The sequence below is a fragment of the Dendropsophus ebraccatus genome, chromosome 4 (genome assembly GCF_027789765.1).
Source record: "Dendropsophus ebraccatus isolate aDenEbr1 chromosome 4, aDenEbr1.pat, whole genome shotgun sequence".
Taxonomy (NCBI): Eukaryota; Metazoa; Chordata; class Amphibia; order Anura; family Hylidae; genus Dendropsophus; species Dendropsophus ebraccatus.
Window position 1 is genome coordinate 154,458,646 of NC_091457.1, and position 22,469 is coordinate 154,481,114.

General features: G+C 44.7%; 1 protein-coding gene across 1 annotated transcript in view; it reads left to right on the plus strand.

Moving 5' to 3' along the window:
* The window catches only part of SLC25A24 (solute carrier family 25 member 24), a 36,710-nt gene extending 15,752 nt beyond the window's left edge, over positions 1 to 20,958 (plus strand). The window contains exons 3-11 of the mRNA XM_069967522.1: positions 6,938 to 7,064; positions 8,526 to 8,613; positions 8,880 to 8,991; positions 11,181 to 11,339; positions 12,527 to 12,676; positions 13,467 to 13,574; positions 15,435 to 15,602; positions 16,748 to 16,898; positions 20,660 to 20,958. Of these exons, the coding sequence (XP_069823623.1) occupies positions 6,938 to 7,064; positions 8,526 to 8,613; positions 8,880 to 8,991; positions 11,181 to 11,339; positions 12,527 to 12,676; positions 13,467 to 13,574; positions 15,435 to 15,602; positions 16,748 to 16,898; positions 20,660 to 20,835 (1,239 nt within the window). The 3' untranslated portion in view covers positions 20,836 to 20,958. The remainder of the gene's footprint in view (positions 1 to 6,937; positions 7,065 to 8,525; positions 8,614 to 8,879; positions 8,992 to 11,180; positions 11,340 to 12,526; positions 12,677 to 13,466; positions 13,575 to 15,434; positions 15,603 to 16,747; positions 16,899 to 20,659) is intronic.
* The last annotated feature ends 1,511 nt before the right edge of the window (positions 20,959 to 22,469 follow it).

The following is a 22,469-nucleotide window of genomic DNA, read 5'->3' on the forward strand; positions in this document are numbered from 1 at the left end:
TGGAGTAGGGGGCCCTGTATATACATGTACTGTATAGATGGAGTAGGGGGCCCTGTATATACATGTACTGTATAGATGGAGTAAGGGGTCCTGTATATACATGTCCTGTATAGATGGAGTAGGGGGCCCTGTATATACATGTACTGTATAGATGGAGTAGGGGGTCCTGTATATACATGTACTGTATAGATGGAGTAGGGGGTCCTGTATATACATGTACTGTATAGATGGAGTAGGGGGTCCTGTATATACATGTACTGTATAGATGGAGTAGGGGGTCCTGTATATACATGTACTGTATAGATGGAGTAGGGGGTCCTGTATATACATGTACTGTATAGATGGAGTAGGGGGCCCTGTATATACATGTACTGTATAGATGGAGTAGGGGGTCCTGTATATACATGTACTGTATAGATGGAGTAGGGGGTCCTGTATATACATGTACTGTATAGATGGAGTAGGGGGTCCTGTATATACATGTACTGTATGGATGGAGTAGGGGGTCCTGTATATACATGTACTGTATAGATGGAGTAGGGGGTCCTGTATATACATGTACTGTATAGATGGAGTAGGGGGTCCTGTATATATATGTACTGTATAGATGGAGTAGGGGGTCCTGTACACATGTATAGATGGAGTAGGGGGTCCTGTATATACATGTACTGTATAGATGGAGTAGGGGGTCTACCAGTTATTACTGTGGATGTTGTGAGGCAGCTTCCCTAGCAACCATTGCTCCCTGTGAAAATGAAAGCAGTAATCCTATTGGTTGCTAAGGCTCCAACTGCCGTGTCTGCTGCAGCTAATTATATCACCTGTGTTTGCAGTAAGGAGATTTTCCCATTCATCTCTATGGGGCGCCTCTCTTTCCCCTCCCCCTCCCCTCCTGTACATCTGGCGGGGACGGGACCTTCGCAATAACCTTCCCGGGCACCCAATGTATCTGTGTGCCAAATTTGGGGTCAAACTGTTCAGGCGTTTGGAAGTCTATAGAGGACAGACAGACAGACAGAAGGACAGACAGACTTTGATTTTTATGATATAGATATATATATAGGCTGAATGCTTCCTACTATGTATAAGTAGCTATTTTGGCTGTGGATTGTAGACCTATACAGACTGCTATCTCTCCTGACTAGGCTGCATGTGCTCTGAATGGAGAATGGTGAATAAGGGCCCTCTTACAAAGAGCCATAATCTGCTGAATCAGGCCGATTATCGATCCATGTAATAAAGACAACGATCAGCCGATGACAGCGATCATCAGCTGATCATATCTTTTGGTCCTGGCATTAAATCATCGCCCACTGACTGTACATTGCTGGCTGACGACTATGTAAAGAATAATAACATTTATACATACCTCTCCATGCTCCCCGCGGCTTCTGCCCGCTCCCTGGTGTCTTCCTTGCTTCTGCCTGCAGCCGCCAGTGGAACTTCTGAGCCGGTCTCTTCAGTAACAGGCCGCTCAGCCAATCATTGTCTGAGACTGGACTGCGCCAGGCCAGTGATTGGCTGAAAGGACTGTCACTTCGATGACCGGCTCTACAGTTCTCGAGGCAGCTTTGGGCAGCAGACAGAAGCAAGGAAGACACCGGGGAGCGTGGAGAGGTATGTATATACTTTATTATTTTACTCTAAAGGAAAGGGCTGCACGGACATCGCTAACATATGATAACTGCTTCCAGGACGACCATTGTATGTTTAAAATATTGTATGTGAGACTAAAATTCTATGGAAAGCTGTCCCAGGTAAAGAGCAGCACAGGACATGTAGTATCACACTATACTCAGAGAATCACTACTAGACAGCCAACCAGTGCAGGCACTTCACTAATACTGGGGTTATACCAGTGTTTGGCAGTGTGATAAGTAAAACAGCATACAAATACCGGATACCTCTACACAGCTTAAAGAGGTTGTCCAACATTTTTTCGGATTGTAATATGTAATCTGTCCCTTTTCATGAAGGCCCTATTACACAAAACAATTATCGGCCGATATATGCTGTTATGGCCGACAATTGTCTCGTGTAATAGAAGACAACGATCATTGTCTGTTGAAAGACAAACTACTAGATTAGTAGCGATCTGCTGTCGTTGCTCCATGGGACAGGAGTGGCGGCAGGAGACCGCTGCTATCTTCTGTGGGCTGCCTAGATGATCTAGCGATCACCCGCAGCTCCCCCGGCTCTTACCTACTCAGTGCCGGCAGTAGTAGCGGCGGCAGCGAGCAGGGAACGAGGACCAAGCGAGCGCTGACAGCGCTCGTTTTCTGAATCTTCTTGTCTGTTGTAGGACTACAAACCCCAGCACACATGTACATGTGTAGTCCTGGATTTCATATACACTACAGTAGCCATACTACAGGTGTGTGGGGGTTTCAATGAGCCAGAATTCTGTTACTTCAGCGAGAAATAGAATGGTGACTGCCATGAGGTGAAGTATCTAGTCTCCTCTCCGTATTACACACAGCAGCAGCGCTGCCCCAACACTGTACAATAATAAGGCTGGGTTCACACTGCGTTTTTGCAATTCGTTTAACGGATCTGTTTTTTTTAACGGACAAAAAAAAGTGTCAGCAACGTTTTTGTGTCCGTCAAAAAAAACGGATCCGTTTTTTTTATAATGGAAGTCAATAGAAAAACAGATCAAAACGGATGCACACAACTGCATCCGTTTTTGCAATGCATTTTTCATCCGTTTTTTTCAAAAAACAGATGAAAAAAACGAATTAATAATTTAATAATAATTTTTATTTATATAGCGCCGAATTGCAAAAACACAGTGTAAACCCAGCCTAACACTATAGGGGTAGATGTATCACAGCCTGTGCAGGGGGGCAGTTGCCTATAGCAACCAATCAGATTGCTTCTTTCATTTTTAAAAAGGCCTCTAAAATTGAAACCTAGAATCTGACTGGTTGCTATTGACGACTGTTTCCCTGTTCCTCTGCACAATTTTTGATAAATTACCCCCCATAGTCTCTTTATTTATCAACCTATTCTGCAGCTCTGTACAGAGATTGTACTTACTCATCTTGGTCCCTTGTCGCCAATGGAGCTCACAATGTTTTGGAGAGTGTTATAAAAATTCATGCAGAGAATGGAGGGCATATATATATGTAGCTGTTATCCCAGGACCCCAATACTACAAAGTAACATGGCTAACCTCTGTGCCCCCCACAACATAGCTAACCTTTGTTACCCCCCCCCCAACATGGCTAACCTCTGTGCCCCCCACAACATGGCTAACCTCTGTGCCCCCCACAACATAGCTAACCTTTGTTAACCCCCCCCAACATGGCTAACCTCTGTGCCCCCCACTAAATAGCTTACCTTTGTTACCCCCCCAACATGGCTAACCTCTGTGCCCCCCACAACATGGCTAACCTCTGTGCCCCCCACAACATGGCTAACCTCTGTGCCCCCCACAACATGGCTAACCTCTGTGCCCCCCACAACATGGCTAACCTCTGTGCCCCCCACAACATGGCTAACCTCTGTGCCCCCCACAACGTGGCTAACCACTGTGCCACCCACAACATGGCTAACCTCTGTGCCCCCCACAACATGGCTAACCTCTGTGCCCCCCACAACATGGCTAACCTCTGTGCCCCCCACAACATGGCTAACCTCTGTGTCACCCACAACATGGCTAACCTCTGTGCCCCCACAACATGACTAACCCCTGTGCCACCCACAACATAGCTAACCTCTGTGCCCCCCACAACATGGCTAACCTCTGTGTCACCCACAACATGGCTAACCACTGTGCCCCCCACAACATAGCTAACCTCTGTGCCCCCCACAACATGGCTAACCTCTGTGCCCCCCACAACATGGCTAACCTCTGTGCCCCCCACAACATGGCTAACCTCTGTGTCACCCACAACATGGCTAACCACTGTGCCACCCACAACATGGCTAACCACTGTGCCACCCACAACATGGCTAACCACTGTGCCACCCACAACATAGCTAACCTCTGTGCCCCCCACAACATGACTAACCCCTGTGCCACCCACAACATGGCTAACCTCTGTGCCCCCCACAACATAGCTAACCTCTGTGCCCCCCACAACATGGCTAACCACTGTGCCACCCACAACATCAGCTAAAGGGGTGTGGCTAAAGAATTGTGGATATATAACCCCACCCACCTGATGACTCACTGTTCCCTCACTGGCAGGAACAGGAAACAGAAAGGGAACGTGACATCACAGGAAGTAACAAAAACACAGGCAGAGTGGTCATGTGACGGAGTCTGAGAACACAATAAGGGCTTTAAATAAAAAATAAAAGTGTATGTAGAATATACAGCACCCACAGAGGTCAATGCAATGCTAGTTTATTGAAAAATCCAGACAACCCCTTTAAGTAAGGTATTCCTCAGGCACCTGACCACCTAAGGCAGTGATACAGTTACCAGGACACTGCGCACACATGACAGATGAGATGCAGAAACTTTCTTGGCACTCACCATCTCCAGTTTACTTCATGAGGCGCTCCACATAATGATACCTTATACTCCGCACAGCAGCTTAGTTAATACACATGACAGCCATTCATCAATTTTACGTGTACGAACGGATACTTTATGTCTGAAGTGTGAACCTATCATTGTCACAGTGCCAGAAAAGAGCCGAGAAATCTCACATCTCACTCCGGCCGAGCGGCAATTACCGTGGTCTGGAAATGCATCGGCTATTGCTTGAAATAGACAAAAAGAAACCAAAGCCCCATACACTATAATGCTTATTCCTGGCACCACAGTCATGTGCAGTTTGTTTTTTTAGCAACAACATTTGACCCCTGTATAGGAATACATAGCTCACAGATACACGTGTAACATCCGTATGGGGCACATGACAGGAGACGTGCCGGTGTAACCTCTTGCCGTAGTTCTTGCTAACATTCCTCTCCAGAATAGTTGAAGGCTTTCCATCCTGGCAGACGTCCCGCTGTGGGATAATGTTTTTATTCAAGTGGCGGCCAATGAATTGTACAAACTGCAGAGAGCTGGAACCAAAGCTGTAGTAAGAGCCCCGCACGAGGGTACATTACTGTATATCACGTGTCAGAGGACGGATCATGGGAAAAGAATAAGGGTACTATTGCACGGAACGATAATGGGCCGAATTGGCCCGATTCGGCCGATTATCGCTCCGTGTAATAAATGCAACGATCAGCCGATGACAACGATCATCGGCTGATCGCTGATATAGGTTAGAACCTATTTTTGTAGGACGCCGACCGCGCACCTCTGCGTGTGATAGCCGTGCACGAGCGTCGATTAACGATATACATTACCCATCCACGTTTCAGGGCTGCTCCTGCCGTCCGCTTCTCTTGGGGTCTAGCTTCACAGTGGCCTGTCAGCTGATAGGCCACTCAGCCAATCACAGGCTGTGGAGTGCGCGCAGGACCCAGGGAGAAGCGGACGGCAGGAGCAGCCCTGGAACGTGGATGGGTAATGTATGCCAGTTTAGCAAGGGCTTCAAGGACATCGGTAACAATGTCCTTGCAGCTCTTGTTAAACGATTATCGGGCCGTGTAATACGCCCAGTAAACGAGCAACGATCTAGCAGATCGGCGCTCGTTTACAGGTATTATCGGCCCTGCTCGGCCCGTGTAATACCACCCTAAGGATAAGACTATTTTCTCTATAGCAGAGGGCCCCAACCCTTTGTAGGTTACAGACCACTCTCACTAGACAGGGGGTGCTGTACTACACCATATTTTAAAGCGGAAAAATTGCATATTAAGACCAAGCAATATACAGGATGCTGCCGTATAGAGACTGACAGGCGGGTGCTGCCGTATAGAGACTGACAGGCGGGATGCTGCCGTATAGAGACTGACAGACACAATACTTTTCCCTTTTAATATATGGTTTCTGAAGGTGATATTGCTATAATGGAAGTAGTGATATTATTATTTGTACTCTATGCAGTAAGAATATAACATTGGTCCTAGGTAAACTATGTCCCAGACTCAAACAAGAACTGAAGGTGTTATCCATAGAGACCTGAGTTCTTCTTTTACTTTTTCACAAAATATTGTCTGACCGTGAAATATAGGCATGTTATATCATCTAATCATGAGAGCAGCCATCAGTTGCTATGGACAATTCTTCCAGTTTCTTCCTCGCTAGATTTTACTCATCACTGAGAACATGTGTAACACCCCCTAATGGAGCTTCCAGTGTAAGGTAGGGGGTTTTGGTTTGTTTCACCTTCTCACCCAGCACAGTGCCTCTACCTGAGTCTTGACAAGAGCTTGTGAGGTATGCAGGAGGTTTTCACTCTTCTGCCAGGGGCTGACTCAGGAAACCCCGTCCCAGCTTGGCACACACTCAATACACAATAAGTAATATACTCACAGAGAGAAGTAACATGGAACCATGAACCAAATTAACACTTGGGGAGAATCAATGGGTCAGTATGGGTGAAAAGTGTTATGTTGTGTTATGAAGAAGCAGGTAATGGCAAACTCTATATGGCATAAATATAAGTGCGGCAATACAGAACTCTGTCCCTGGACACACAGGAGATGGGTAGTCATGTTTGGACTCAGTCCTTCCTTTCTCAGCTGTCAGGTCCCTCCTTTAACCTCTGATACAAATACAGCCTTGGCCAGCACAGGTGGGGTCTCCTCCCCTTAGATAATGCTGACCACCTTGCACTGTCTCCCACTGGTTCACACTGTCCTCCTCCTCCTCCCAGTGCCCCCTTCCTTCTTCTCCAGAGTGCAGCATCACTTCCCGCTCACTGTCCCAGGGAGAGATGGGAGATGTAGTTTTGATGCCTCTCTCAGAAAGTGTTCCTGCTGTTCTCTGTAAATCCTCGCCAGGGGTTATACATGTATAGTATGAATGTACCCGACTACCTTTGTGCACTATTTCATCTTATTTTACATTTTTTCCCCATAGAAAATTGTTGCGGCGGGTGATACAAACAAGGACGGGACGCTGGATTTTGGTGAATTCATGAAATATTTGGAAGAACATGAGAAAAAAATGAAAATTGCATTTACCAGCCTGGACAAGAATAAAGATGGTGAGACCCTGGTAATATCTTCTGATAGGGCCCTATTCCACAGAGCGATAATCGGCCAAATTGGCCCGATTCGGCCGATTATCGCTCTGTGGAATAGAGACAACGATCAGCCAATGATAATTGTCATCGGCTGATCTTTGATATAGGTTAGGACCTATAATTGTCGGACGCCGACCGCTCACCTCTACGTGGAATAGCGGTGCGCGCCCGGCGCCTAGTGATATACATTACCTATGCAGGGTGCAGAGCTCCTCTTCTCCTGCTTCTCCCCGGGTCCCGCATGCTCCCGACAATGGGGGCATTTATTAAGATCAGGTCACCTAGCAGGGGTCTTTGCTAGTTACCCCCCCTGATCAGTAATGCCAGGTCTTTGCTAGTTCCCCCCCCCCCCCCCCGATCAGTAATGCCTGTTCTCTACTAGTTACCCCACTGACCAGTAATGCCAGGTCTCTGCTAGTTACCTCACTAACCAGTAATGCCAGGTCTCTGCTAGTTACCCCACTGATCAGTAATGCCAGGTCTCTGCTAGTTACCCCCTGATCAGTAATTCCGTGTCCCTTCTAGGTACCCCACTGATCAGTAATGCCGGGTCTTTTCTAGTTACCCCACTGATTAGTAATGCCGGGTCCCTTCTAGTTACCCCACTGATTAGTAATGCCGGGTCCCTTCTAGTTACTCCACTGATCAGTAATTCCGGGTCTTTTCTAGTTACCCCACTGATCAGTAATGCCGGGTCCCTTCTAGTTACCCCACTGATCGCTAATGCTGGGTCTCTTCTAGTTACCCCACTGATCGCTAATGCTGGGTCTCTTCTAGTTACCCCACTGATCAGTAATGCCGGGTCCCTTCTAGTTATCCCACTGATCAGTAATGCCGGGTCCCTTCTAGTTACCCCACTGATCGCTAATGCTGGGTCCCTTCTAGTTACCCCACTGATCAGTAATGCTGGGTCCCTTCTAGTTACCCCACTGATCAGTAATGCCGGGTCCCTTCTAGTTACCCCACTAATTACTAATGCTGGGTCCCTGCTAGTTACAATCCTATTGTAACAGCCAGGTCATTTTCACTCAACTTTTGGCTTAAGAAAAACCATTTTTATAAAACCTCTTCGATAATTGAGTTGGTAGAGGGGGTTCAGGATTTTACTCTGTTGGCCAAAGCAAAGAGAAGCTACAAAGAGCGTCTCTAGCCTCGGAGGACCTGTCCTGACCAGCATTACACAACTGTCCTATAGATTTGAATGGGCACAGTGTAATGCTTCAGTTATCCTGTAGGGGCGCTGCAGGGGAATTGAACACCCACAGATTACAGCTGATCACCGAGAGGCTCAGCAGGGGGAGAGTTTGTGATCAGCTTTATATCGCTGGAATATCTTACCAGATAAGGCTTGTCATTTACAAAGTGCAATAACAATAAACTATCTTTCCTCTATTCATTTACAATCTTTGTCTTCAATTTTAGGAAAAATTGAACCGTCTGAGATCTTGAATTCACTTAAGACTTTGGGCATTAAAATTTCAATGGACCATGCTGAGAGAATCCTTAAAAGGTGAGAAAAGGGGCAAATAAAATTTGGTGGAAAATATTGGAGCATTGCACGGCAGCCATGTAAGAAGATGAGCGTCATACATTACTAAGGAGTTAAATCTAGCCGTGTGTGTTCACTACTCTGCTAAGTGTGTCCACTTTCTTTCTGTTTGGTCTAGTTTATCTTGTTTTGTCTTATGGCTGCATTGTGTTATTTTATTATTATAATTTTTTTTTTAATTATTTTATTACAACATACGTAGCAGTAATTTTTTCCTGTTGTGGCAGTATGGACGCTGACGGAACCCTTACTGTGGACTGGAACGAGTGGAGGGACCATTTTCTTTTTAACCCGGCTGATAACATTCAAGAAATTATCCGATACTGGAAACATTCCACGGTAAGGTGAAAAGTAGGGGTTAAAAGGATTATCCAGCGCTACAAAATCATGCCCAATTTCTTCCAAAGACAGCACCGCTCTTTTCTCCAGGTCAGGTGTGGTTTGCAATTGAACGGGTTGTCCAGCGCTAGAAAAACATGGCCACTTTTCCCCCTCTTTTGTTTCCAGGTCAGGTGTGGTTTGCAATTAAGCTCCATTTACTTCAATGGAACTGAGTTTGAAACCCCACCCAATCTGGAGACAAGAGAGGGGGAAAAGTGGCCATGTTTTTGTAGCGCTGGATAACCCCTTTATGTTCCATTCACTTCAATAGAACTGAGTTAATAAACCTGCACCCAATCTGGAGACAAGAGCAGTGCTGTCTCTGGAAGAAAGTGGCCATGTTTTTGTAGTACTGGACAACCCCTTTAAAGACTTTCTGTTAGCCTCATATGAACATGCCCGGAGGTTATGTTAGCACACAGTATTTTGGTTTGTTTTTAAGTCCAAAAAGCCTGATTTATAACTCAAAATATAGATAAACTGCATTTTTGTAAAACATTTTTCTATAAGTTTACTGGACTGTAATGTTAAATTTTACTGAATAGTAGTTGAAGGGGAACTCAAATCAACTGGTGTCAGAAAGCTATATAGATTTGTAAATTACTTCAGTTTAAAAATCTCCAGTCTTCCAGTACTTATTAGCTGCTGTATGTCTTGCAGGAAGTGATGTGTTATTTCCAGTCTGACACAGTGCTTTCTGCTGCCACCAGTCTGTGTCAGGAACTGTCCAAATCAGTAGCAAATCCCCATGGAAAACCTCTCCTGCTCTGGACAGTTCCTGACATGGACAAAGGTGGCAGCAGAGAGCACTATGTCAGACTGGAAATAACACACTACTTCCTGCAGGACATACAGCAGCTAATAAGTACTGGAAGACTTGAGATTCGCCTCCTTTTTTTTTTTTTTTTTTTTTTTTTAACTAGAATAGCCCTTTTCTAAAGGGACACTGTCAGCTACAAAAGATGTCCCATCCACTCACATGCAAGCAAGGTTTACCTTTTACTTATCTGAGGCTGCAATGACCTAACAAAATGTTTTTTTTTATTGCAGCTCTAAAGTGTCATAGAGGTGGGGCCAGGATACTGAAGTGCCTTGGCCATGCCTTTATGGCACTTTAGATTTGTAATAACACATACAATAAAGGTATAAATAAATAATTAAAGGAGAAGTCCAGTGAAAATTTTTATTAAAGCATTGTATTACCCCCCAAAAGTTATACAAATCACCAATATACACTTATTACGGGAAATGCTTTTAAATGCACTTACTACTACATCAAGGCTTCTTTTCCTGGATAACATGGTGATGTCACTTCCTGGATAAAATGGTGATGTCACGACCCGACTCCCAGAGCTGTGCGGGCTGTGGCTGCTGGGGAGGATGATGGCAGGGGAACACTGAGGGACACAGGGCACTGGAGGGACACTGAGCATCCCTCTGCCATCATCCTCTCCAGCAGCCACAGCCCGCACAGCTCTGGGAGTCGGGTCGTGACATCACCATGTTATCCAGGAAGTGACATCACCATGTTTTCCAGGAAGTGAAGCCTTGATGCAGTAGTAAGTGCAGGGAATAAAGCACTTTATAAGCATTTCCTGTAGTTGTATAACTTTTGGGGGGCAACACAATACTTGAATAAATATTTTCTCCGGACTTCTCCTTTAAGTGTACGTTCACATGTACAAGATCTGTGGTAGATTTTTCTGCTGTGTTCAATCATTTAGTTATTTAGCTTCACTGATATCTCCAGCATCAAATCTGCTGCAGATCCTGTGTGTGTGAATGGATTCTAAATGACTTCCGATTGTTGTGGATTTCGATCTGCAACTAAATTTGCAACTTCCGATATTAAACCCATTGAATCAAATTTTCTTGGATGGTGAATTTGCTTAAAGGGGTATCTTAGCTTTTTATCCCTTATCAGGATAGGGGATAACAAGCCGATTGCTGGGGTTCTGACCACCAGGACTTCCAGCAGTTCCAAGAACAGGGAAGCAATGGTCCACAATGAATGGAGCGCTTACAGTGGCCATCGAGCCCTTCCATCCATTCATTCTCTAAGGGTCTGAATGTTTCCGAGTTCAGAATTGGACCATGGTGAGATAAGATAATTCTATATAACATCTGCCGTATACCTCTACCCTCAGGTTCTGGATATCGGTGACAGCCTCACTATCCCTGATGAGTTCACCGAGGAAGAGAAGAAGACCGGCCAGTGGTGGAAACAGCTTTTGGCTGGAGGGACAGCCGGAGCTGTGTCCCGTACAGGAACTGCTCCCCTCGATCGTCTGAAAGTCATGATGCAGGTACCATTACAATGCAATGGGTCCAGCCCAAGAGTCCACATGTGTGGTGTGCAAGGGAGGTTGTTTGTTTGGGTGATCTCCCACCGGTTCAGCTGGTACGGTGGTGTGGTAGCTGAGTGGGTCTAGGGTCACTTGGGCACTTGTTACAGTAGCCTGGAGTGGTATAGGACCCACCCAGACAGTTTAGCCCAAGTGTAGAGATGTGTATGCGGGTGCAGAAGAGATAACCCAGAGTCCAGTGCTTCAATAAAATAGAACAGTTTATTGGGGATAACTGTAGTGCAATATAAACAAATACTGGCAGCAACAATACAGTCCAGTGCAATACAGTAGTTACAATCCGTTGATAACTCAGGTGCTTGTAGTTGAAGTAGAGACAATGTGCTTGTAGTGAGAAGGTGCTCTGCAGTAGATAGAGTGGAGCAGTGCTTCTCAAACTTTTTTTACTGGAGCCTCACCCAACAGACCAAGGCAATGCCTGGGCCTCACCAGACTGACAAAGAGGATGCCTGGGCCTCATTATCTGTGGTAAAAGTCCATTTAAAAGCTGAAAGCAATGCTAGAGCTACCTTTTACCCATCTCCCAAGCTCTATATACTAATAAAGCAAGTAAAACAGACTTGTCTGTCTAGCTCTTTCTCACACTGAAACTCCAACTAGACTGAACTAACTCCACCCACCAATAACTAGGTCCTAACCTCAGGGATCTATCTAACTCTGGCTGTGATTGGTGTGTGCGCAGAGAAGAGAGTAAAAGAGATTAGAGAAAGGAGGGAGAGCACCCGCTCCTGTGAGTGGTCCGAAAGGCAACACATGACACATAGCAGTTAACCCCTAGAAGACTTCAGTTCTGCAAAAGACAGGTTACAGAGAAACACAGTAGTGACACCTAGTGGGAAAAACACTAAATACATCAGACACCTCATCCCACTTGTGTGAGCCCGAGAGAATTGCCTTACTCGGGTGCAACAGAACCCAGAGGCCCGTCCCAGGTCACTACACATGTCCTGCAGGTATTAGTAGTTTGCATGACGATATATTGTATGGATATGAATGTTAGAAAATGACAGATGAGACTAAAACTAGAGCATCCATGTTACCTGACATCGGCACAACGTATAGCTTAGAGAATATTATGACCATTGTTCTGTATTGTGTCCTGATGATCACGTTTCTTAATCTGCCAGGTACATGGATCCAAAGGAGGCTCAAATATGTTGGGTGGTCTGAAGCAAATGGTGAGGGAAGGAGGCATCCGGTCCCTGTGGAGAGGAAACGGAGTCAATGTCATCAAAATCGCCCCTGAGACCGCCATGAAATTCTGGGCATACGAGCAGGTAATGGATGATCTCATCATAAAGTGTCAGTGAATGTCAGGTTATTGATGGCCACTTCTATTAAACAGTGCCAATTCTATATCATGCAAACTTCAAGCAGGCTCGGGATCATTCGAACCTAAGCCTGGCCTTTCAGCCCTAATGAGTCCTGGAAAACATGGATTCAGCCTATGGCCTATGGCTGTATTCATGTTTTCGAGGACTCCCAGTACATTTTCCGCAGGTATCGCTAATTAAATGCTACAAACTCTGATTTGGATGAACCTGAGCGTGCTTGAAGTTTTCTCAACTCCAATGGTTACCTATCCATTTATAGTACTTCTGCTACTCCTTACATGGCATGTTTTTGTGAAGTAGTTATGTAAAGTAGCTGTTCTTTTTCTCATTTTGGAGACTGATAGAGACGGCGATCACCTTTACAATGAGCGACTGTGGTTCTGCAGAGGAGAAATGATGACTAGTTATGAATCACACTTCCCATTTCCAGCCTATAGTTGTTTCCCCTCCTCCTCCATGTTTGTCCAGCCGTCGGAGATGTTTGATGGCTCTGCACCTGTTCGGTCCCCAGGATGCTGGATTTGGGGAATTTTAGCTGATCTCGATTTTTCTGCCCTCGCAGCTTCTGCTGGCGCTGTCGGCTGCCTGAACAGCTGCCCATCCATATGCTCCCTCTCTCCGGGCTGTGCCCTTTCTGTTTACAATGAATTTTCTACAATATATGACTTGTAATTCCAAGGCTGCCGGATACCTGTGGAGAAAACCACAATGTCATGTTCTATTTTTCTTTCAGTACAAGAAGATGTTCACCTCGGAGAGCGGCAAGTTGGGCACCGCAGAGCGATTTATTGCTGGCTCTATGGCTGGAGCGACGGCGCAGACTTCTATATATCCTATGGAGGTAGCTGGGTCTCTTATAATATCGGGGGATTTATTGATTATAATTCAGAGACTGTGTCAATGTCTTCGCATTGGTCTAGAAGAGAGTGAAAGAGATGACTAAAAACATCTGAATGTGCTAAGATAATATACACTGAATGCAAAGGAAACCAATCCATGACTATATGACCCTTGTGGTGTAGTGCATTATCCCGCTCTCCTGCCATAGGGGGATAAAGCCGTCCACATAACTATGAGTATCAGAGGAGCCAGGGTGCACCAAGAAAACATTCCCATGTGCCAAACTCTGCCCCTCCCATCAGCATGGTGCCAAGAGATCTGGATCCATCTGACCAGCCATGTTTCTTTACAAGCTGGTTGTTGTTATAGCCTATCTGTGTAAAGAAACCACTTAGGGTCCTTTTACATGGCGGGATATGGGGCCATGTACAGATGCAAATGAGGGCCGATTAGTGAGATAGTGCTCTTTTGTAGTTCCCTCTTTTTGTAGTGCCAAACCATCAACATTTATGGTGCGGTTACACAGAACGATTATCGTTCGTATTTTCACGATAACTATCACATTTGAGCGATAATCGGCTGCTGTAAACACAGCAAACAATCAAGTGAGAAATCGTTCAATTTGATCTTTCAACATGTTCTCAAATCGTCATTGGTCGTTCGCTAAAAATTTGCAGATCGCTTCGTATAAACAGTCTTTCACAGATTCACCCTATGTGTTAGTTGGGCTTAAGCGATCGTAAAAAACCATTGCAATAACGGTTTTTCTAGCGATTATTCTAACAATTTTTCGAACAATTTAGTTGCCTAAACGCTGATCGTTATAAAAACCAAATTGTTGCTTCAAAATCGTAAAAACGATCAATTGGGCGAATTTTTGCTCCGTGTAAACGTAGCATTAGATGAATAAATCATTAGAAAAATCAATAGAAAAATCGCTATTGCAATCGTTTTTAAGATCACTTAAGACCATCTCACACACAGGGTAAATCCTTGAAAGACTGTTTACATGCAGCAATCTGCGAATTTTTAGCGAACGACCAACGACGATTTGAGGACATGTTGAAAGATCACAATGAACGATTTCTCGCTCGTCGCTTGATCGTTCGCTGTATTTACACGAGTCGATTATTGCTCAAATGCGATCGTTATTGCGAAAATTCGAACGATAATCGTTCCGTGTCAACGCACCATTACACGGGCCAATTATTGATCAAACAGTTGTTTCTTGGAACACTCGTTGCCGATCATCGGCTCTCAAACGTGAGTTCAGATATGATAGTTGGACACCAGTGTTCTATTCGGCTGACTGTGCTCCGTCTTGTCGGAGTTGTTACCGTTCACAGAATCTCCTTCCTGGATGTCACTCCACCATGCTCTATATACTCCACACACTGCTGCTCAAAAAAAACCCCAAACAGTAGGAAGTCTATCTAATCCTGGCCCTGGCTAGTCTAGCACTGATGGTTAGGTAGGCCTCCAACTCCAAGTTGCTGAGATATCTGGAATTTCCCATCTAATGTGGATTCACGCCAAGACTGATCCACAGAACATGACACTTCAGGGCTCCCATCTGCAGGTAATGATGTCAGTAATACTACCTGTGACTACCGAGGCCACCGATTGGCTTCTGCGGTCATGTGTCGGCTGCAGATAATCAGAGACCAGGGCACCCACCAAAGTTTTTGCATTGAATGACAGTAATGTTTTGTTGTGACATTTAGGCCTCTTGACATTTTTTTGGAAGGGTGGATAAGCCCTTTTACAGCATTGACTTCATGTAGTATTTTTTACCCCTATTTTTCTATAGATGTTTTTTATGTTGTCTTTTAACCTTTTTCTATCTTGTCATGTCTTCCAGGTTATGAAGACGCGGTTGGCTGTAGCAAAGACCGGACAATACAATGGAATGTTTGATTGTGCTAAACAGATTCTGAAAAAAGAAGGCTTGAAGGCCTTTTATAAAGGATATGTACCCAACATACTGGGAATTATTCCTTACGCTGGCATAGACCTTGCCATCTATGAGGTAATCTTTATCCTTTGTATATGCTACCACATTGTTACCAATTGTGGAGAAGTTTATGTAATTTGTCTTTTAGCCAAGCAGCAACTAGTTCCACAGCTCTTCTCCAATGTAGAGAATAAAATGAGCATTAAACCAGTAGCAGATTATAATAGGTCCGTTTTGGGCGGTAGCCCGGGGCCCATGGCCACCCAAAAAGCCTTATAATTTTAGTTTTGTTCTGTCTCCTGGATACAGTTCTGTCATGATTTGCAAAAAATCTCAGCTTTTTTACAGCAATTTTGCAAAATTCAGGGCATCATGACATTATCGATCCTGTACTATGGACACTACACTAGTGCTACCATAGTTACAATGGGGTTGAGGGGGGCCCAGGCCTGGTGAACAGCCTGGGGCCTATGGTAAAGTTAATCCGCCCCTGCATTAAACCTTTTATTGTTGTACGGGGTGCGGACCCCATATCCCTGTGATGTCCCCCATGTGCGGTGTGAGGTGCGGCCTTCATGGATGGGACTTGTTCCTCCAGCATCTGGGGAATCTGGCGGCAGGGTCACCACCTTGATCTCTTTGTCCTGTACAATGTCTGCAGTGCAGCCCCCAGGCATTATCCATTACATATATTAGGGGGTTCTGCTGCCATGAAAGGGGGGGGGCTTGGTGTGTACAATGGTTTGAGTAGGTGGTTGGTGTCACAGCAAAGGCCCTATTACACGGAACGATTATCAGCTGTGATTGTTTGGTGTAATACCTCATGGTGAAAGACAACGATCAGCCAACATGCACAATGTCGGATAATCGTTGTCTTTCAGCTTATTGAGTTAAAACAACGATAGCGATGGTCTGCTGGCTGTTACTCTGTATGACAGGAGCAGTGGCAGCAGACCGCTGCTATCTTTTATGGGCCACCCGACATTCTAAAGATCATTTGGGCAGCCCCTCCCACAGCTCCACGTGCCCCCTCTGTTCCTCCCCACTCGCTGTTGGCCCGTATAATAGCCCAGAGGGGAGCGAGGAACAAGCGACCTGTTAGGTAAGCGCTCACTTGCTCCTTAATATCGGGCCATGTAATAGGACCCAAACATCCACATGATGCCAGGAGACTTGTTAGTCCTACTATCCTGCTTATATACCTCCCTCTTCTCTGACAGACCCTGAAGAACGCCTGGCTTCAAAAATATGCGACAGACTCTGCCAATCCCGGGGTGCTTGTCCTTCTAGGCTGCGGCACCGTCTCCAGTACCTGTGGCCAGCTGGCTAGTTATCCATTAGCCCTTATCAGGACTAGGATGCAGGCTCAAGGTAAGCAACCCCACATGCATCTATCTATGATCTGCTCGCCCCTTCATCTACAGTCCATGGCCATTCCCTAAATTACCTCTCTTATTGGAGTTGCTGCCAGTGCCGGATCCCTGAGCTTTGTTACCAAACACAGGTTGGTTTCTAAAACTATGTAAGCAAATAGTACATGAAGTTAGAGGCTGAAATAAAACCTTTCCATTTATTGGTGCAATATCCGTATATTCCGCTATACACTGGTCCCAGGCGACGCACACTTCTGTATTTAGGACTCTGTGTTCTTCTTAAACATAACCTTGCTTCCTCAGTACATACATGAATATTTTACAGCACTGTGGAACAACCACATTACACAGGGAGAATGCAGAAAAAAAAAAAAAAAAAAAAAAATATATATATATATATATATATATATATATAATATGCTGTACCATATAACGCTAAAGTAAGGGGATAGTAATAAATATACAGCAAATTATAACTAAACCTAAACGTAAAATCTAAAAAAGCCCATAGCTTACAATCAGTATAGAGAAATCCAGTGCAGGCAAGGGGAAACATAATAAAGAATCTACACCAGGGATGGGGAACCTTCGGCCCTCCAGCTGTTGCAAAACTACAATTCCCATCATGCCTGGACAGCCAAAGCTTTAGCTTTGGCTGTCCAGGCATGATGGGAGTTGTAGTTTTGCAATAGCTGGAGGGCCTGAGTTTGACACCTGTGATCTATACTTGCCATAGATTCTTTCATTAAGGGCATGAGAGTATCACTTTAACTTAAAGATAACTTTTATTTATCCCTACATCTAAAAAAAACTACAAAAAACACATTCTTGCTACTGTCTTATTCTGGAAGACACTCGATTTAGAAGGTTTTTCCACCTATTTCTCCTTGTGGCGACCACCAGTTTCTGGAAGATGAGGCAATGCCCCATGGGAAAAAAAATATGCCCTATTGATGTCCTATCCTAATGATGGTCTGATCGGTGGAGTGCCGATAAGAACACACAGTGATCAGCTGTTTGGTAAAGCCGCTGCAGTTAGACATATACATAGTGAGCGTCTGCTGTGTAGTGGCGGCGCATGGTATTGCAGCTCAGCTTCTATGGAAGTGAATGGGAGCTGAGCTGCAGTAACCACTACACAGCAATGATCCCAGCACCCTTTGTTGTGTAGGGGTGCGAGTATTTGCAGTGTCCCAGAACACGCAAGGACTACTACTCTTATTATGGCCATTTCTATTGCTGTGTCCATGCCTGTTCTGGTAAGTGTTTGCACTGCAACTGCTGCTGGTTTCCCCCTAGTATTCTCTGGTAATGTGCATTCTCATGTGTATTCTCATGTATTCCTGTGTATTATTGCATTGTACAGTGGTATGCAAGGCTGTTGATCACGTGACCTGTAACCATGGTTCCTCCAATGGCAGACTAGCTCTGGCCAGGAGCAACCATGTGACCTCCCACTTCCTCCTAACAAGTGAGTCTTCCCCCTGCTTTCAAGCAAGGAGGGTGTGTGTCGTCCCTCTCCTGCCTCAGAGGAGTTGGACTTCTTCTTTGCAGCTCCCACTTCACCACGAGAAGTGTGGATCGAGTGCTCTGCTGTGTTCCAGTCTTTGGCTGTATCTGCCTGCTCAAGTGTCCGGAGTCTTCTCTCTCATCTGGGTGTCATTCCGTTATCTCTCATCATCGCTACAAGGATTCACAGCAAGTATTATTCTCAAGCTAATCCACCCAGCAACACGATTTCTCTCATAGTCCTACTCCCATCATCCGGCACGTATTCTCACAGCCTATGCAGCACCACTCCTGCTTTATTTGTCAAAGCCTGCTATATACCCGGTTGCATCCGGACAGAACTGTTGCTACTAGTTACCTCACCTATAATAAAACCGCTGTTACTGAACCCTGGCATTGGTGTCCACTAACTGGTGCCCTGACTAAGTGCAGCAAAGAATCGCATGCCCATCATCACCCACAGATTCCACTGACCGGCCCTACTGCTGTGCCGCCCTCAGGCCTATACCGTGACAAGTATAACCCCTGCAGCTGCCCCGGTCATTGCCCGCTCATAACACCAGCACTGTGGAAGTGGCCCCCAGGGGCCAGGGCATCGCATATTGGTACCCTGCCGATCATACATGCATGGCCTATACTGTGGATAGGCAATAAATGACATAAACCCAGATGCCACCTAGTGGACGTAGCTTCCTTGTAAGTCAATGTTCGATCCATAAAAGAGCCTTAAAACATGGCTTCAAACATTTCACTGCCTATCTGCTAATTAGTTCTTTATATCTGGAGGTAAACCCATGAGCGACCTCATTCTATCATTCATCGTTCTTTTCCAAGTAGTCGCTGATATTCTTTGAGCGCTGATGATCGTGACTACTGGGGATATCGTGATGGATTAGAGGTCTTAAAATGATTATTGCCCAAATTAATAGGACTTTTATAGATCCCTTCATTCTGCAATGTGATAATAAAATTCTGTTCAGAGAAACTTTAACTAGAAAATCCATTTTTACTTGTCATGCGTGTCGTCCTCAAGGGACTGGCAAAGCCTTAAAGGTTGCGATGGTGACGAAAAACCTGTCTGTTCACTCAAAAGAAGAATAAATGACCACTTCTCACAGACAGTCTACAGTCACTATGTCTACCGTCATGTTGGAGCGGGGGGGCCCCTTTTTCTTTCCTTATTTGCCAATTTTTTTTTTTCTAATTTATTTTTATCTTTTTTGCCCCAGTTATACACATGGAATAATCTTCCAGGTCCCAGTCTTTCAGACTTTAATTTCAATATATTATTATCGACGTTGAGCGAGCACTTAAATGCTTAAGTGCTCCACTCGAGTAACATAGTTAATAAGGTTGAAAGAATACAAGAGTCCATCAAGTTCAACCTAGAGAAATCCTACTGTGTTGATCCACGAGAAGGCAAAAACCCCTATAAGGCAGATGCTAATTGCCTCATCACAGGGAGAAAATTCCTTCCCGACTCCAATGGCAATCAGAATAATCCCTGTATCAATAAGTCATGAAATCAATAGGAGACTCGAGCATTTACCCAGGTGCTCCCTCCTTAGCAGAGCGAAGGGTGCCTGGTTAACCTATTACATTGTAATAGGTTTCTGCCAGACACATTAGAATCCTGGCGGTATGCCTGTAGTTATTGTAGATCTATGGCCACCTTCACCCAAGCACCAAACTCAATTTAGCACCCAGATCCTCGCTCATCACTGTTATGCTTTCATGCATTTTTTTTTTTCTATTCTGGTAAACAAGAACATCCTCCTCAGATGCTGTTCATTTAAATACCATTGAGTATTCAGATAATGCAAGCTATAAAAACCTGGTTTAGATGCATAGGGTGAGATGTTGGTTTGGATATATACCTCAAAAGGAGGCCCTGGGGAAGCTCTGATGAGCTAAATGTCCATATATGGTTAATTACCATATATAGAAAGTCTTAATCCGTTAACTGTCCATATATAGGCAGTGCCATCATTGACGCATCCCTGCGGAAACCAGTCAGTCTTTCTGTCCTGCTCCTGAGCTCCCTCTAGAGTGGTAGTACTGATGACAGCCACCTCACATACACTATAACACAAAATATCTGTGATTGATCTGTTATCTGGGTATCACTGCTGTGCAGGGAGCTCAGGGAAGGAAGCTCCAGTTATAATATGCATACATGGACAGTGATGTCATTGGAGGTCCCCAATTCCAATACCTAGTGATTGGTTATATCTTCCTTATGTCTTACAGCTTCTATAGAGGGTGCTCCTCAGCTAAGCATGGGCGGCCTCTTCCGCAAGATTATAGCTAAAGAAGGCTTTCTAGGTCTATACAGAGGAATAGCTCCAAACTTCTTGAAGGTGCTTCCAGCTGTCAGTATCAGCTATGTGGTATATGAGAAGATGAAGGAGCAGCTCGGGATCTAGAAATATCAGACTGTCAAGATTGCCACTCAGGAACTCCAGTGTGTGTGAATACGAGTGTCTGTGATCTCCTTGGTGAACAACAGAATATGAATTTGGCTGCTGCCGCAAGAAGAACCTCTGAGCCATTGCCAGTCAATGTCATCATGTTCATGGCAGCTTCTATTATAGTCTGCCATTTGCTATTTTTGTGCCAGACAATTTTTTCTAAAGATTATGCAAATTTTTGAAACCAAAGTTTTTTTTTTCTTTTTTTTAAATTGGTTTTATGGGTTTTCTATAGTTTTTTGTTTTCTAGTTTATGGTATTTTTATGTTGTAAAGAATATATGCATTTTTTTTTATATTGCCAAAGACACTTGGTACTATCCGAGGGACATAGTTTTCAAAATGTATAATGTCGAAATATTACCGTCCAAGAGATTGTCAAAATAGAATATTTCCTTCTATATATGCTGCTCTATGTACACACATGTAAATATCACGACTGTGCATTATGTGTCTGTGAGGTTTACAGTTCCTAATGAAATTTTATTTCTAATGAGCAGGAGCCGGATATAGAATGTAAATACTTCATGCCAGAAAGTAGCTCCCTGCTTCATGTGTGGCCTTGCTGATCTTCACTTCCTGGTCCTGGCTTGACATACAGGAAGTGCCCGCTCAACCAATCACTGCCTGAAAGGAGTCATCATTGTGGCCAGTGATTGGCTGAGCACACAGGACAAGATCAGGATGTGATGATCGGGGTCTCCAGTGCTACCAGTAGTGGCATGGAATCAGAAAGGTGAGCAACCCCCTCTTTTTCACTTTCTTTTTTTTAAAGACAGTCTGACCTCCCTTTAAAAACAATATCTGTATCAGTGCACAACCCCCATTAATGACACTGTTCAATAGTTCTGCACCTTTAATAGTCGCAATAAAATACATAATGCATCAAGAGGAACTGGAAACAGGACAAGAAAGTAGATCGAACGCTGGGATTCCTTCAACCCAATATGGGAGGGTTTGGCTTTCACAGCCTTGAGAATGGCCGACATCCCACATTGGAATCAAAGAGTTAAGGCTCCAGCCCTGCTTTCTTCACTTCTTACAATTGTCACAATTTCTTCTACATGTCGTATTAAACTTGTCAAGTTGCACGTGTAGTCCTGTCTGGTGGCGGCATTTTATACAGCAAGAAGAAGTGATCGGGTTGGTGTATAGTTTTGTAGGAAAACATTTGGTGCAAGTTGTAAAATTTTACTTTATTTAATGCGTGTTGGAGTCCAGTGGGTGCGACTATTCAGGGATTTATGCACTTTTACAAAATAAGGACCCTTTTACACAATGGATGCTCACTTGCAGAACTTTTACAAGGCTTAATCATGTGGCCTGACCACACGAACCATCACTGCACTTCATCATAGTCGGCCACACATTCCCATTTACACAGCATGATGTGCGGCCGACTGCCGATACATTAAATAACCGCACAAAACATGCCATCAACTGACAAGTGAGAGATTCCTTGCTTATCGCTGGCCTTTTTACATGGGACCATTGTTGGCAGTGTACGTTCCTCCCACTGGATAATTGTCACATGTAAAAGGATCCTAAGACGTCAAAGACAGCCATCAATCACTGTCCGCCCTCCAGACT